General features: G+C 42.1%; 1 protein-coding gene across 6 annotated transcripts in view; it reads right to left on the bottom strand.

Moving 5' to 3' along the window:
- ARVCF (ARVCF delta catenin family member) overlaps positions 1-16194 on the bottom strand; it is a 247197-nt gene that overhangs the window by 49846 nt on the left and 181157 nt on the right. For all 6 annotated transcript variants that reach the window (XM_059485486.1, XM_059485482.1, XM_059485483.1 and 3 more), the window contains 3 exons: positions 14610-14793; positions 1624-1741; positions 194-365 (listed from right to left, as the gene is read on the bottom strand). In XM_059485486.1, the coding sequence (XP_059341469.1) occupies positions 194-365; positions 1624-1741; positions 14610-14793 (474 nt within the window). The remainder of the gene's footprint in view (positions 1-193; positions 366-1623; positions 1742-14609; positions 14794-16194) is intronic.

The raw sequence follows: 16194 nt of genomic DNA, 5'->3' as shown, positions 1-16194 counted from the left end.
GTACTGTGGAAAAAAGAATCCCAAACATTCAACTGTGATGCAACATAGGAGATAAACACATGCCAGGACACTGCAAACACTCCACAAACTGCATCATCCTAAATAAGCACGATGAATGTGCTTGCAAGAACAGGACTGCACAGCAACATTACCCCCAAATTCATTTCTAGTTCTGAGTTTTTGCAACACATACCTTTAGCTTTTTTTCCACCAAAACAACCAGCATCATCTTTCTTCTTCTTCTGGGAGCCTCCTGTGCCTGTAGTCTGACCAGCATCTAGTTCTTGGTACTTATCAGCTCCAGGGACCTCTTTGTGGACATGATAGGAAAGGTTCCGCATGATGCACACACAGTTCTCCACAGACTGTGACAAAGAAATTTATGTTATATGAAATATTGCACCCTCTTACCTGCAAACCATTGTACTGTACAGAGGAGGGCTTGGGGAAATTGAAAAAAGAAGGCTACCTGTCCCAGGAAAACCATGTAGCTCTCAAGGAAGATTTAGTCAAGACCATTAAATAAAGTTCATTCTTCTTCTAAAGCCCGTTTTATTTTTCCAAAAGTAAAGCGCTTTATAAATAGTATGCATTCAAAATGAAAACTCTCTAATCAAAAATACCACTTTATCTTACATAAAGAATACAATTCACCAAAAGATCAAACACACAGCAGAAAATGATCATATAAGGATCTTATTTTAATCCAAGTCTCTCTCTCGTTCTTCCAACATTTACAATCTCCAAGGGGCCCATTTTATTAAATTTTCTCTGGGTCAGAACCTAGGCCTTGTGAGGATTTCAATGGGAACACACGTTGTCCTGTAGTAATAGCTAATCCACAGCACATCGGGTTCTGACAAGAGCAGTGCTCTGTAGGTTGCAATGGAAACCACCAGGTGGTTACAAAATCCACTTCCAAAATTACCTGATTAAGTAACAGGGCTTTGTAACCCCCTTGTTCAGGCCATCACATGGTGAGACACAGAATAAAATAACGATGCTTTACAAACCTTCTGGTGCTATAAAGAAATAGCATGCTCTTTTTTTAAACAGGTTAAAGTTATGATATTCCTCATGCATATAAATACAATTTTAAGTGTCATGGGATGAGATGATGATAAAAACAGATTAATAAAATCTGCACCAAAAAAAAAAAAGCCACAGTGAAAGTGCTGCAGGTCTGAAGACATTTCTTAAAGTCTAAGCACTTCAGTCTTCAGAGATGGTGCTGAATAAAGTCTTTAAAATGAGAACTGACTCATTTGCTGCTTTGTGCAAATGGGACTCAATTCTGATTTGGAGACAGCACTTATAAATGCCAATTAAGTAATGCAGAACAACAGCAATAATGTCACTGACAATAAAGGACCAGTCTCCTCACCTCTCCCAGCAACCAGCCCTTGCTCCCCTCATCAGCCATAGAGGGAAACACAGCAGCATCCTGCTGATACCCCATCAGCACTACCACAGATACACCAGCCATGAGAGGAGGACAATTACTCTATTTTCTGAGGCAAGCATAATCCTCTTCTAATACCAGCAAACAAAAGTTGGATCCCAGTGCAACACTTCAGCATAAACTGATGCCAACATCTACTATGTTTTGAAACTCAAATTCACCTTATTGTCCGTGTCCTTCTTGCCAACTGCAGACTGCAGAGCATGCAGGAGGGCATCCACAAGGCCATCACACTCTCTCAGTCTTCTGCGTGCTTCTGCTCCATCTGAACTTACATTCCTGACAGGAGAAAGAAAATTTAGCCCTGTAACCTTCACTGTAAAGTTCTTCACTGTAAAGTTAAAGGTGCATTGATTTATACTACAATTATTAAGAACTCATCATTTTGGATGAAAAATTAGGAGGCCAAGTAGACTGACAAACCTATTAAAGCTCAGTAAAGTGTGGGCAATACACACCTGCAACTCTCTGAGCCTGAACAAAAAGGGGAACACAATCCCAGAGGTACCTACAAACACCTCTGCTTTGCTGGCAAGCCCAGGGACTCACCTTAAACCAGGCTGGAGTCTGCAGAGCAAACAGCATGCAAACCAAAAATTTAATTTCAAAACCAGCAGTTCCCAACTGAAAGATACTTTCACCACCTTAGGAAAAACATACTAAGTCACAAGATTGCCCAGCACTATCATGGCCACAGAAAGTGAAAAAGCTGTGTGCAGCAGATTCATTACAAAGTCTGGGTCAGTCAAGTTCAGTAAGGAAAGGACGACAGTTTATATGGCTTTGAATTTCTCAAAACTCTGCACAAGAGAATGGCACAGGTAGAATAAGCAAGACAGAGTGGAAGGCTACTTGGAGTTGTTAAAGTTACACTTATCAATGACTGTAGAAACTGTCAGAGGGGATCTTTGAACTTGGCCTGAACTCATCCAGTGAGCACAAACTGATACCCCAGCCTTGCATTAAGCATCAATCTGCCATTTCCCAAAAAATAAATAAAATTCAAGTCAATTTTCCAAATGCTGCCTTCCCCCCACACCCCCCTTTTCTTTAGGGGGAAAATGAAGGGACAAAATTATTCTTAATCGTGCTCACTGACCAAAGCTGTATGGAAGCTCTTCACAAAGCCGAAACACAGTAATTCCAACAATAACACAGACAACCTTTCAACTTTCAGGTCTCTGAATCCCACAAAGCTATGTAAGGTTACCTCTCAAAAGCTCAGGACACCATCATTACCTTCTGTTATCAGGATCCTGCAGTCAGTTTTTGCTTTTAACTAGAGGGACTGCCAATCTCCAAGTAATTAACAAATCAATCATGGTCCCCTCCCATGTCTCGGTCATCTGGGCTGGCTGCTGTGTTAATTAGACAACTAAGAAAATTCACCTTTTCTCAGAGACCTCTCAAAATCTGAAGGCACTTAATTGTGAGCTGGTTGCTGTAACAGCACATTAACTTTCAATTAGGAAAACAAATGAAATGCACAGATAAACAAATTCTTTTCTCAAATCCTAACACAGCTTCACCTCTAGCAGTGGATGATAGAAGGCAGGTAAAGTGGGTATTAAAATGATTCCACAGGATAGATAGAAGAGAATCCTACTGCTGTTTTCCCATCTCCAGTTGTACTTATCCTTTTGTATCAAAAACACAAATGTGAGTTTTAATGCTATGTCTTTATGAAAATGAAATTGGAATTCAAATTCTCTGAGATACCTTTCAGGAGTTATAACAATAAATGATAGCAGCTCCACCTTCAAGCACATCTATTAATGTGGAACACTACTTGTTAAGCTTCAGGGTGACAGAAATGCACTATAAATGGTCTTATCTGGAGCTGTGTATCACATTTTTTATTCCCTCATTAAGTCTCACAGTGTTAGAATTCAAAAGCAACACTGTCAGACTAAAGGCAGAACAGCTCAACCTTCTCACCTTCCTTGCCCTATGGCCCATTCAGAAGAGATTTTTCTCTGGTTCATTTGTGCTATCACACTTGTACCACATTTGTTTTACACTTTGGTTATGAACAGCATCACAGTATTGTGTATCTTGCTTTCTTACTTCTTGATCTGTACTGGGGCTAATACCAAGGTAGACATTGATAACATTATGATTGAAAAAATAATACTGTATAAGTAACAGTATGACCTGCTGATATCCCTGTCTCTTCAACTTTAGAAGAATTTACTGGAAATTAATGCCTTCAGAAAAGATTCCCACATCTATCACACATAAATAAGCATGAAAACTCTGCAGGATCAAGTTAATAGCTAATTAATGCTTTGACTAAGTTATCCAGACATCAAACTCTGCAGATTTAATATTTTTACTAGCACATCACAAAAGGTATCCTTATAAGCATCTCATGCAGAAACATCTGCTCTATAAATACACAACTCTTGGGATTTTGTTAGTCCTCCCTCCTTGGGTAATGAGCTTCCTGCAGCCCTTGGGATTTATCTGCCTTGGAAGAACAAACCCCATTGCCTTGTCTGACCCAGTGAGAGCTCAGCTCCCACTCTTGTCCCAGCAGTCCAGGCAGATCTCAGACAAAGCCCAGGGAGATCAGCACCTGCATCATGAGAATGCTCTTCTGCTGCTCCAACACTGCAAAGGGCAGTGAGGAGCTCCCAAACCCCAAGGAAATATTTGCATTTCAGATCCATGCCACAATCTCTAAGCTCTAAACTAAGGAGGGCCCTATGAAAACAATGACAGTATGCTTTGACTAAGTTCTCATCTGAGCAGGCCATGAGAAGCTGCCAGGTTTGGTCTCCATGATCCAAAGACGCCTTCCCAAGTCCATGCAACCCAGGAAAATGCCAGGCAATGACTTAAGACTCCACCATCCACCTCCTTGACAAGCATCACGTGGCAGCCATTGGTCAAACTCATCTTTGGTCTTCAGGAGGGGCTGGAGCATAAAAACAAAAGGGATGACATGGACAGGGGAGCTAGTGCTGGCACTGGTCATGAAAAAGGACAGAAAATGCCATGGAATAATCAACCTGATAGCACACTCCACTGACAGGAGTCAGGAAAAATCTCTTCCCATTTCACATCTGCACTGGGATTGTTCTGCATCTTGTATCTGTTAAATGTGATGGAATGAAAGATGTAACCAAACCATTGTCCAAAAGAAGCTTTCAAAGCAAGGTTTCTGAACACTCTTCTTCCAAGAGTGATGGAAATCAACAAACATGACTGATTCCAGCAGTAAAGGAGGATTTGCTGTCCCTTTACACAGGGCAACACTCCACAGAAGGAATGCAGAGCCTCACCCAGGCCAGAAACTCCTGCAATGGAGATATGTAACATATGGCATCCAGACTTGGAGAAAGCAGAGAGCTTTGCTTTCCATTTAACTTTTCTACACATTAGACAAGTACTGCTATACACCAGAAGTAATTCTTCAGTGGATGGAGTGTTTCACACAAGACACCAAAGAGAAAGGCAGCTGAGACCCCAGCTGAGGTGCTGCTAACTCTGTTACTTAGGAGACAGGCTGCCATGCAAGACCTGGAATGGCCAGAAGATATTGCAATTAAACAAATGATCTCACTGACTTGCTTGCTGGAGCAAATTAATATCAAGAGCTTCTGCAGATAGAAGTCAAAGTTACTTATTGAAGTGTGAACAACTCTGCAGAGCTTTTGAGGCACTGAGGGGCCAATATCCTGTTACAAATGAAAATAAAGCTGATTGCCTATTGAGAAGGGTGGGAATGGTGAGGGGGGACTACTCAAACTATTTTTACACAAACCAGTGACAAATGAGACTGCCATTCATCCCCAGTGTTCTGCACACTTGCCCTGTCTCTTCACCCCCAGGAAGGTCTCTGCTGCTTTCCCTGACTTTCCTGCTTTTCAGTGCTTTTCCAAGAGTCTGTTAAATGACAAGTGTATTTTAAAACCAGAAGTGTCTTTCTTATGTCACAATGCAAAGGGTAATAGGAACCTTCAGTGTGCTTCCTGTAAATATACACAGTCTGAAGAACAATTCTAGAAACAAACCACAGAATTACTGCCCATATGACTCCAGGTATATAAGAAAGAAACCAACTGGATGACTGATTTTACATAAAACAGTAAAGCACAAATCTCATTCCAGATATTTTAAATCTCCAGCCTTTAGTTAGAAAAATCAATCTGGATTTTCCCTCACATTCTTGGAGTCCAGACTGTGGCCAGGAGTAGTGAAAGAGAATTTGTAAGGATGTTGCAATATATGTTCTCCCTGGGGAAAACCCCAAAACAGTAAAACAAAGAAGCACTAAGTCAAATGTTAAATAAAAGTAAATACCTATGAGCACAGAAACTCATCAGGCTAGGAATGTAGTCTGTTGCTATTAAAGACTTCAGAGAATGGGGGCAAGTGTGCTGAGCAATCTGTTCACACCTTAGATAAAGTTATCATTATCACCAAAGACCTGGCTTAATAATATGCAGTTCTGAATGCTACATTTACATCTACATCTGCAGAACTGAGCAGGCACTCACCCCCTAGGAGAGGTGAGCTGTTACTAGTGTCTGTGCCACACACCAGAATTATCTTCAAGAGAAAAGACTTAAAAGTAATTAAGTACAGGGTACTTAATTTGCACTCTTTCAATGCAATCATGTGGCAGTGCCCCCTCCATGCTCTCCCTAACAATCCAACAGAGAGTGGAGATGTGCAGAGCTTTTGGATTGTTTTCTTTTTAATGATGAAGAGAAATTTGAAAAAAAAGGCAAAGACACCTTCAGCTCTGAAAATTAATGCCAGTATTTCCAGGACTGTTTTGTCTGTCATTTGGCTGGAGAGCACCATCAGCTGCTACCCCACAGTGCTGCAGATGAAGCCAAGGCTGGAGTGCCACTGAGCAGTTACCCTCCTGCTTCAGCTCAGGTGCAAAAAGCACTTTGTTTAGAGATCTATCTGGGAATGAAGACAACAGTTTGGAGACTTTGCTTTTTCTATAAATAGGAAGTTGAACTGGAAATTTTAAGACACCCTCCTAGTAATACTTCCACCTTTCCCTGGAAGAATCACAGCTGAGAGCTGAAGCTGAGACAGTGACGAGCTCTTTCCACCCCCTTGCTAGACCCTGACCAGCACCATCACTGAGCCTTTGCTGTCCAGACACTGAGTTTTGCATACTTCAGCTGATAAAAGAGCTTCTCACAAGTCTAGTTTAAAATATATCAGTTGTTCTGTCCACCTACTCTGGCAGGCAGAACACTTGCTATACAAGCACCCTTCCACACCCCCAAACTGTTCATAATAAAGAAATTTTTATTTGGATGTCAGCCAAAGGAATGGATCAATAATAATTGTAGTAAATGAACTCTATTTCCAAGTGTATTTCTAGGCCTGCTATGTCTCAAAGGAGGAATATACAATATTTAAAAATCATTCCATCATTTCATGCAGAAATTGAATGGATTCCATACATCAGTTCACATCAAGTACCAGAAAGTTTAATTGGTATTAAAAGTTCATTGTTATAAAAACAAGAGGGAAAAAGAAAGAAGCTACCTGTGCCACAAAGATAGCCTGATCCAGGCAGCTCTGGTCAGAGGGTCCTGCACAGCACAATGCAGTTTGGCAGCAGAGAGCTCAATCAGAAATCAAGCAGAAAATATAGTAAAGCAAGCAGAAAGAAGCCAAAGTCCAAATGAAATGCAGAGAAAGCCAGAGGAGCTCTACTGATGCTGATTTAGGTAGGGAGCAGCTGGGGAGGGATTGTTCAGCCCTGGGATCCCACTGGACGCTGCTGCTCCACTGCAGCATTCACTGACCAGTTACACCCGAGAGAGAAGCAGCAGAGCAGCCCCAGCTTCTTTGCATGCAAACCCTTCCACCTGCTTAAATAAAGTGGTTGGTTTTGTTTAGTTGAGCAAATGCTTGAGAGAACACAGCAAAAAGCCACCCCTGAAAAAGGGTTTAATGAGCACAGTCTGTGCTCCAGCAGCAGTGGCACAGAGCAAGAGATCTACAGGGCCCCCTGTCACATCTCATATCCCTGTCTACTCTGCCTACAGCTCTCAGGCTGGGGCTCAAGAATACAGTTTAACAAAGGATGGACTCAACATCTGTACCTTGTTTTCTGTGGCATTCTATACCCAAAACACCTTGTAATGCCTTTTCAGTAAAATGCTGACTGGTTACCTCCTGCATGACCTACTTGGAGGGCCTTGGCTTGCTCTCCTGTAATGCAAAACGATGCAGAAATGCACTGCACGAGAATTCCACGATGCCCAGCAGCTACTCAGCTTCCAAGATATTCCGGTCTCTTCCTGGAGGAAACGCCAAGGGACTCTGCTTGCTTTAGCACACATGCTTGCTGCCATGACAAAGAACCTCAAAAATACAGAAAGGAGGTGGTACTAATGTAGCAAAGGATCAGGGCTCACAAGCCTTCCACAGCAGACTACACCCATTAGAATGCCTGCAGGGAGTTTTGCTGCAGTCCTGCTCTTCACCCCACCACAGCAAGAGACATTTTTGTAGATTCCCTTTCCTGACAGCCAAGGGAGGAGGGATCTAGGTTCATTTCTAAGTAATGACAAAAGGCAGTAAGCAAATGCACAACTTTAAATTTATACCTCAAGATATGATTGTAAAGCATTAAGATTGCATGTAACTAGGTTATGTCTCTGCTGCTAAAATCTATGCATAATTTATTTATATTACAAGCTAAACATCAGGAACTGTCAGGAGGAACCCTAACAGCTCCTTACTAGCACGAATTAAACGCTCTGCACATAATATAAGCCCCAGGACAGCCATATGCTGTGATCCTGCACAGTATCAGTAAGCTAATTAAGAAACTGCCTTTGCTCACTCCTCTCTTTTGTGTGGGTTTTTAATTTGAGTTGATTTTTTCCAGTCTGGGTTGGGCAGATAAGCTTCTCCCTTTTTGTGCTACTTGCCGCCTCCAAAGTGAAGATTCACAGGCAAATTTTGGTTCTGTTTTTATCTCTTTTCTGGAACTATTCCTTCTCTCAAAGTCCACTTCAAAAGCACCTGCTGCACACCAGAAGACTGACAGAATCATTAGCTCCAGTACCTGGAGCATCAATCTCTCACAGGCTGCACCCACTGTGAACACAACACGAGCACAGCAGCCTCAGCACTGCGGGTGAGTGGGGGACAGAGATGGCAGCATCTGCCCTCAACTCCCCTGGGTGGCACAGAGAAGCATTAACCTTTGGGAGGAGTCCTCTCCAGATGATCCTGATTAAATAACTGCTCTGCAAAGCATAGGAAAGGACTACTTCAACTAGGATAGGAGAATACACAGAGTAAGAGGGAACGCCAAACAAACGACTTTGCCATAGAACCGTTTTTGGAGTTGGAGAGAAGTGTAGCTGCTGAGGAGGGCTCTGTACTACTGCAAATTTGATGCTGATAAAGAAGACAGAAAAGTGAGTTTTCAGGTGCCAGCCTTTAGTTTCTACCTTCTCTGTTGTGCCATGCCTCAGTGAGCAAAGCTCCCCTGACACCAAGGGCAGCTCATCCAGCAGCACCGCAGCAGCGTCACCTGAGCCTCAGCTCCTGCTCTGCACTAGGCAGCACTTCCAGGTCACAGATTTGCACTTCAGCACCTTCTAACCTCAGTCAGCTGGGGATGAAGGCTGCCTCCAGTGTATGAGTGCACACAGGACAAATATTTGGTGACTGTCACCACATACTATTATCATGCCTGCAGGATCTAAAGATGAACAACTTGAAAGTAATGCATTCTGAAAGCTCTAATTCCCAGGCACTCTTCTTCAGAGAAAAGCCACACATTAATCATTAATAAGAAAGAAGGGCATAAGAACCTGGTTTTGATGACCTTACTTCTTTTTGTTCCTCAAATTCAGCACACAGAGATGGGAAGAAAAAACAGGCACACCAACATCACTGGTGCACTCAATACAGGTGTTTGTGGGGGCAAAGACAGAGACCTTTTCTGCCCAAAAAAGACCACAAGTTGCTTGACAAATCTTCTTTACCTCCACATGCCTCAGAGACACACCCACACTCCTGCTCCAAACAGTGGGTGCAGGCAGTGTCTGGGTACATACACATTATTGAACAATAAAGACATGAGGACTCACAGTGTTACCTGTGTCTGAAACACTGCAGGTGACATTTGCAGCACAAGATGTACAGGCATGTACCATAATGCTCTGTCCTCCTCAGAAAAAGGCTCAGAACATTTGCATATAAAAAGGATTTGAAATATCCCAAATATTTCTGATTTACCATCAAGCTCTTGCAGTTTCCTTTCCTCTGAAGTACCTAAGAGGAATCTGCAGATACTTTCACTAATTTCTCAACCTGGTGGAGCATATTTCTGGCTCTGAATTCCCTGAGTCTTTACACCATGTCTTCAAGCATCATGTCTCACATTTACCAAACCTATCAGGTGTTGATTCCATGGACCAAACCCTTAATTTACACCTACAGAAGTTGTTTTTTCCCAGTTGAAGTCTGTAGGATGAACCATTTCAAATCCTTGAACTACTGGTATTTACAGCAACTTCAGGGAAGGTACATACCGAGGTGCCAATCCCACATTAAAGACAGAAGATTGAAGATCAGTGAAGTCTAGATCCCCTAAGGCACTTAGCAGCCTGAACCTAACCAAAGCCAGAAGGAGACAGGGCTATTAAAAATTAGACCACAAAAAGGTTTATACCATTAATCTTGCCTGTAATTATGTCAGTGCAGTAGCGCACCAGCAAATAAATCCACACTTCTCAAGTCTCCTGGTACAGCTCCAGCCAGCAGGTTGTCCCTTCCCTTCTCAGGGGCTGACATTGGACAAGCTGCTATGTGCAATCTCCAGCTGAAGAATGTGTGTTTTTAGGGAAAGTCAGGTGGGTGCAGGTTTGTTTGTGTTCATACACCTCGGCCAGGGCTCTGAACCCTAAGGGTATTTGTGAATGCAAATTTCTGTGTACTTGGAGAACTGACAAGAAATGCTGCAACTACAGATGGTACCCCTGGAAAAAGGAGCACTTTGCATCTGTTTGCTATGCAAATTAATTCATTTAACATTTGTTGACAGCAGGTCAGTTTAGCACAGGAATCAGGCTAGAAAGTTGGCAATTTAGGAACTAAGTTCTACTCTGTCCTCTTATAAGTGAAAAAATCCAAGAGAGAATTAAAAGCAATTAGGCAGAAACTAGCAATTAAGCCCATAATGAATTTAATTTTTAAACCATTAAAATCCTTGCTGCTTCCAGAAAACTAGGAATCATGGTGGGTATCTCCACAGACAACTAACAAGATGATGTGACTGCAACAGTGCTCTGACTCACAGATGCAGCAATTTCCATGCAAAGCAGGGAAGCACCTTTGGAGAAACCAGGAGACCCAGGGAAGGTCTCTGGAGCTGCCTGGGTGTTCATGAACCACAGATCCATCTTTCCTATAAGAGCTCAATTCATACTCTTTTCCTGAAGCACCTCAATGTCTGGGTAAAAGCTCTAGGAAGGACCATGAACTTGCCTCATGAAGATGCACCAAATAATTCCACTGCTTCACCAGGAGTGCAATTTGAAGACAAATGCTTCAGGATTGCAAATCCCAGTAGGGATTTAAGTGTTTAAAGAAAAAAAAAAAAAAAAAGAGGCAGTAACTAGAAGAGACCTTCTCTACATACCTAAAAGAATAAAATACAATGTGAAGACATAAAACTTGCACTGTAAATGAAATGAAGGAACATCTGTACATAGTTAATGATTCTCCTATGGCAGGCAAATGTCTTCCTTACTTCTTTCCCAGTCCTACTGCTTCATAACCAAAAATCCACTTTGCTTTGTCTTTTACTGTTCATTTCCAGATTTCTACCATACATGTTTCTTTTATCAGCTTCAACAGGATACAAGAACACCCCTGTTTTATAAATGACACCCAGGGCAGCATCCCTCACAAGGCTAGTGACCATTTGCAGCAGTAAAGTGATTACGGATATTGCAGATGTATTCATCATACTGTGTCTACCCTTGGAAACACAGCAATGTAAGAGGAAGCATCTTTTTCCTGATCTCAGGATGGGAATGAAGACAAAATTACCATCACCTGCACTCATTTCTGAAAGCTTCAGTGGTCAAGATTATAAAAGAGCATCCAATCAATTTTATTATTAGATCATACTTTGCAAATTGGATGTGCTGCCAAGGATTCCCCCAAACATTTCTTTGAGCAGAGTTTTTGGCAAGTCAAGTGCAGAGTGAGATGGCACACAGAACCCATCAGCCATGTTCCTGATGATACCAGGATTCAAAATAACCCTACAATGGGCACAGTCACAGGAGAGGGCCTGACTTTAAATAAACAACAGTCAATATAGACCTTCACCAGTGGCCTTTTCTTCCTTGGATTCCCCCTGGCTCTCTGTGTGAGCAGTCAGCTACAGCAGCCTGGAGTGGGCACCATTGAGTGTCCCAGGTAACCCCAGAACAAATAACATGGCAAAGCAGCTTTCTTGAATGGCTTTTCTGATCATAAACTGTGAGCAGGGGTGCAAATCCTGTGGCCACACAAACCTAAATCAGTATCCAGCATCACAGTGGGAATTTTGTTACTTCAGCAAGTGGGTAAATCTGGCTACAGAAAGCCAGAAAGCCACCTCAGCTCCAGCCAAGGGCAGAGTGCATGGACCATGGCTCTTATCTTGTAAGTTAATCCCCAGCCCTGGTGCAGGTATAGATCTTTGCTCAGGGGTTGGCCCCAGTTACTGACCCTGCAGCTGAACCACCCTTCCATCCCACAGGTGCCTGCCACACCACACTGTCCTGCTGTCAATGCAGCTCTAAATCCACCCGGAGGCACTGGGCCAAGGTGAGCACATAGCTCACCCCAACTTACTCAGACCTGCACACACACCAGCACCTGAACCCCCAAAGTGAGGGGGGAGAGACACAAGTTACACAGGGGAAAATGGGTAAGACTGGAAAGGAAAGTGGGATGGTCCAGGAATTGAAGAAGAGGTAAAGCTAAATAATTGTAGTGTGGGTATTTTTAATTACTTGTTTTTAATTATTTTGAAACGAGTGTTTCCATGGCTCCACATTATCAAAGGAGAAACCTAGATTAAGAACAAAGTAAAGATGAGTAAGCAGTGTTAAAAAAATAAAAAAATAGCAAGTAATTAACTGGCAGTTCATGCTGTGAATCACTGAGTTTGGAACAAACTCACCCACATCTGTTGATAAACTTCATTAACTGAAAAAATGATACTGAAAGGAATGTCATGCTGCATGCACAGCGCCTGTGTTCTGCTTAGATACCTAAACTGCAAGGACACCTGAAACCTCACAGGCTCAGAGATTGTTCCACTTATTTTGGGAGACAACACAGCTCACACCTGAGGCTCACTTCCAAAGGAGACAAAGGGAGGCTGGCACATAATCAAGAGGCCTAACCTCCCAATTAAATATCAAACTGGTGAACAGTTTGCAGCCTGCAATAAGCTCCATTCGTGGAAAATTGAATTTCTAGGACCAGCTACTGAGTCAATGAGAGAAGCATAGGCAAAGGGGTTTTTAAACACTGATGTCTGTCAGACAGATGGCTGCAACAATTTATTCCCTGTTGGTGTTAACTATCACATCTTGTTGCTGCTTTTAAAGATGAGTTGCACAGGATTTCAACACACAACACAAAATAATTTCCAACAGTTTTAATGTTAATTACTTTTGATATGCCCATTTAGACCCCTAGATCTGGAAGTGCTCCACAAACAGTGTGTGTTATATCCCTGACATAGGAACAGGAAGCACAACCAGCTGAAAGGCAGCTCACACCCACCTGCTCCTGCACTCACTCACCTCACTGCACAGAGGGGGCAGACAGCAGGGCAGTTCTGCTCAGTTCCTGTGCAGGAGGCTGCTGTCTCCATGGCTCAGCACAGACCTGAACAGATTACCTTTTCCAGATTACCCTTCCCTGCTCTCACATCCCCATCTACCTCAGGCAGCCTCAGTCAGGCATGAGATCACCTCACCTCACATCTGATGGAAGCTTCACATTTTCCACAAGGAAGCACTAAGTCCCTCCTGACTGTGACAGCAGAGACTGGAGATGAGAGGACTGAAAGACATTTCCCTATTCAACAGCAGAGCAGCCACCATTCACTGGGAGTTGGCCTGATGCATTACAGGGTTCACCAGGACCACTTTGAAATATCAGAAGTTTAAATTCTCTAACATCTCAGTACCATGTTTCACATCCTTCTTCATAGGCTTTAAGAACACAGTGTCCAAAAGAAGTCTGAGTTTCCTGTAAACCCAGTGCCTTACTTTAAAATTAAACAAAAACCCAAAAAACCCGCAAAAGCCCAAACCCAACTGATCAACAAACCAAGAGACACCCTGGAGTACAGAAGTTTGAGTGGATCCACATACTAATAAAATTTTATGATGTGGATTAGGCTAGTCTACTAATGACCAATTTATTGTCTATACTTACTGGAGAATCTCATATTCATTGAGATAACCCTTTTATTCCCTCACCATGACTAATTTCCTCCTGCAGAACATCCCTAGAAATGAGACACTAGTAAGTAAAAACCTATGATGTCTGGAGTCTGCTTAAAGGACCTCAGCTTCCAGTGGGACTGCAAATAATTTCAGTAATGGGCCCTTCCAGAACACTTTTCATTACTTTCTTCATTTGTCAAGTTACTTGGGGGAATAGTTATTACAATTTAGAGACCACAAGCCCAAGAAACAGAAATGAACCAACTTCTGAAGATGCATTAATCAGTAGAAATCTGACAGGAATACATTTAAGAGAAAGAGAAGGTATAATGCCAAATCTTTATTACTTTTATTCGAACTAATTGACTTCATCGCAAAGCTGAAGAATCTAAACTAAATAGCATAACTGTTTTTTCTCAAAAGAAAAGCAAAATGTGCTTAGGGAACATTGATTCTTCAGGTTTTTCAGGCTGCATTAGGACTCCTCCTGACTCCAGCTTTTAGCATGAACTGTCCTGCTCTCAAGGTGCTTTCAGAATTGCAAACACAGTATGAAACCAGAAAAGGCTCCTTTGTAAGAAATTTTAGAAGGAACACTTAGAATCCTAAATAGTCAGCAGCTCAAAATCTTCACTGAAACCCCCAAGAAACGATGGGGAAAATGCAGAGCTGTGCCTTACCTCAAGCAGCCAGAGGTGTTCTTGAAGACCGTTGTCCACTCGGCGTCGCGCGGCTTGGAGTCCTCGTTGGGCTCGCTCTCCCAGCCCGAGTGCGGGATGATCACCTCGTTGGTCAGCGTCTGCAGACCGTGGTTGATGATAACCATCTTCAGGGGCTCGTAGGAGGATAAATTCCACAGGGTACCTGCAGGGGATTATTAAATAACCAGAGAATAACAACTGTATGGTAAAGAGAATCACAGGATTCACAGAGAAGCAGTTGAAGGTTAAATCAGAAAACTAAACAAGAAGGTGAAGCAACTTGATGAGATGCCAGACCAGAACCAGCTTAGGGAAAATCCCACAGTTTCTTCAACAGAGCACGAAAGCACTTTTATCAAGACATGGATAGTGTTGAACTCATCAAGCCCTACACAGAGAACATAAAAGTGATGTACTACTGGAAATTAATAGGATTTTTCTGCTGTATACAAATTGTGTTACACTTTCAAGTCTAACTATGCCTCAAAAAGTAAAAATTCATCCAGTGAAGCAAAGTATATTGAGCAAATCCAAGGAGAGATGAATTTCTGGAGGATCACTGATCTTATGCTTATCTTCTACACAAGATAATATTTCATTCAAGTCTCCTCTCTATTATTTATTTTCACATCTTCCTGTCACAAGCAATATCTGTGTTCAAATCTCCTGGTGCCACAAACATATGATTTCTTGAAGAAGCTGGAAACCAGAACTCCACTGTCTTTTCATTTTTACTTCAATTATGAGCCAAAGCAGACAGAAGTCAAACATCAAAACCGAGTAACAGAGCAACAGCTTTATAGCTGCAAAATACCCAGTGTTAGATAAGTGATACAGCCTCCCAGCAGACCTGTATCAGTGTCCTGACAGTTATTACTCATCAGAGTAGGACTGAAACAGAACGCTCACTTCAGAGAGAATTTCTGCATAGACCCAGCCTGGTACCATCTGAGAGCTGTCAGAAACAACACTTGGAGGGAGCCAGACACACGCTTTTGGTCTCCAAGAAAAAGTGTCAGTTCTAGCAGAATTTTCAGACAGCCCAAACAGAAAACCCAGATTCCCCAAAACACACAAGGAATCTTTCCCAAAGGGATCGAATACCAACCTGAGGTCCCTGTGTTACCACAACTATGGACATGTGCAGATTACAGTGCATACTGTAAATCTCCACCTAATTCTGTATACATCTAAAAAACACAACAACAGAAGTGCAACCTTTTGTTTCTGTCCCTTTCAATCTTTCCTGGAGCAGTGATGTAATCAGTTACTTCTAGAGTGAAACTACAGAGGCAAATTTTATTGCTTAAGAAGAACTAGGCAGATAAATAAGTAAAAAGTCAAGAATACCTACAAAATTTTCAAGATCTCTAATATTACAGGAGCGTATGAAATATTACCAGTGCAAAAACCTTTTGCTTGTTTTAGGACTTAGAGATTTGTGTCTGGACTTCAATACCTTCAACCACAGCATGTAAAATAAAATCACCACCTCCAAACTCTTCCTATATTCTCATTCACCAGAGGTTATTTCAAGAGACTAAATGCAACAGTGGATTCAATA

Source organism: Ammospiza nelsoni, chromosome 18 (genome assembly GCF_027579445.1).
Source record: "Ammospiza nelsoni isolate bAmmNel1 chromosome 18, bAmmNel1.pri, whole genome shotgun sequence".
Classification (NCBI taxonomy): domain Eukaryota; kingdom Metazoa; phylum Chordata; class Aves; order Passeriformes; family Passerellidae; genus Ammospiza; species Ammospiza nelsoni.
The sequence above is the reverse complement of the archived record's forward strand: the minus strand, read 5'-3'. Positions and strand labels throughout refer to the sequence as shown.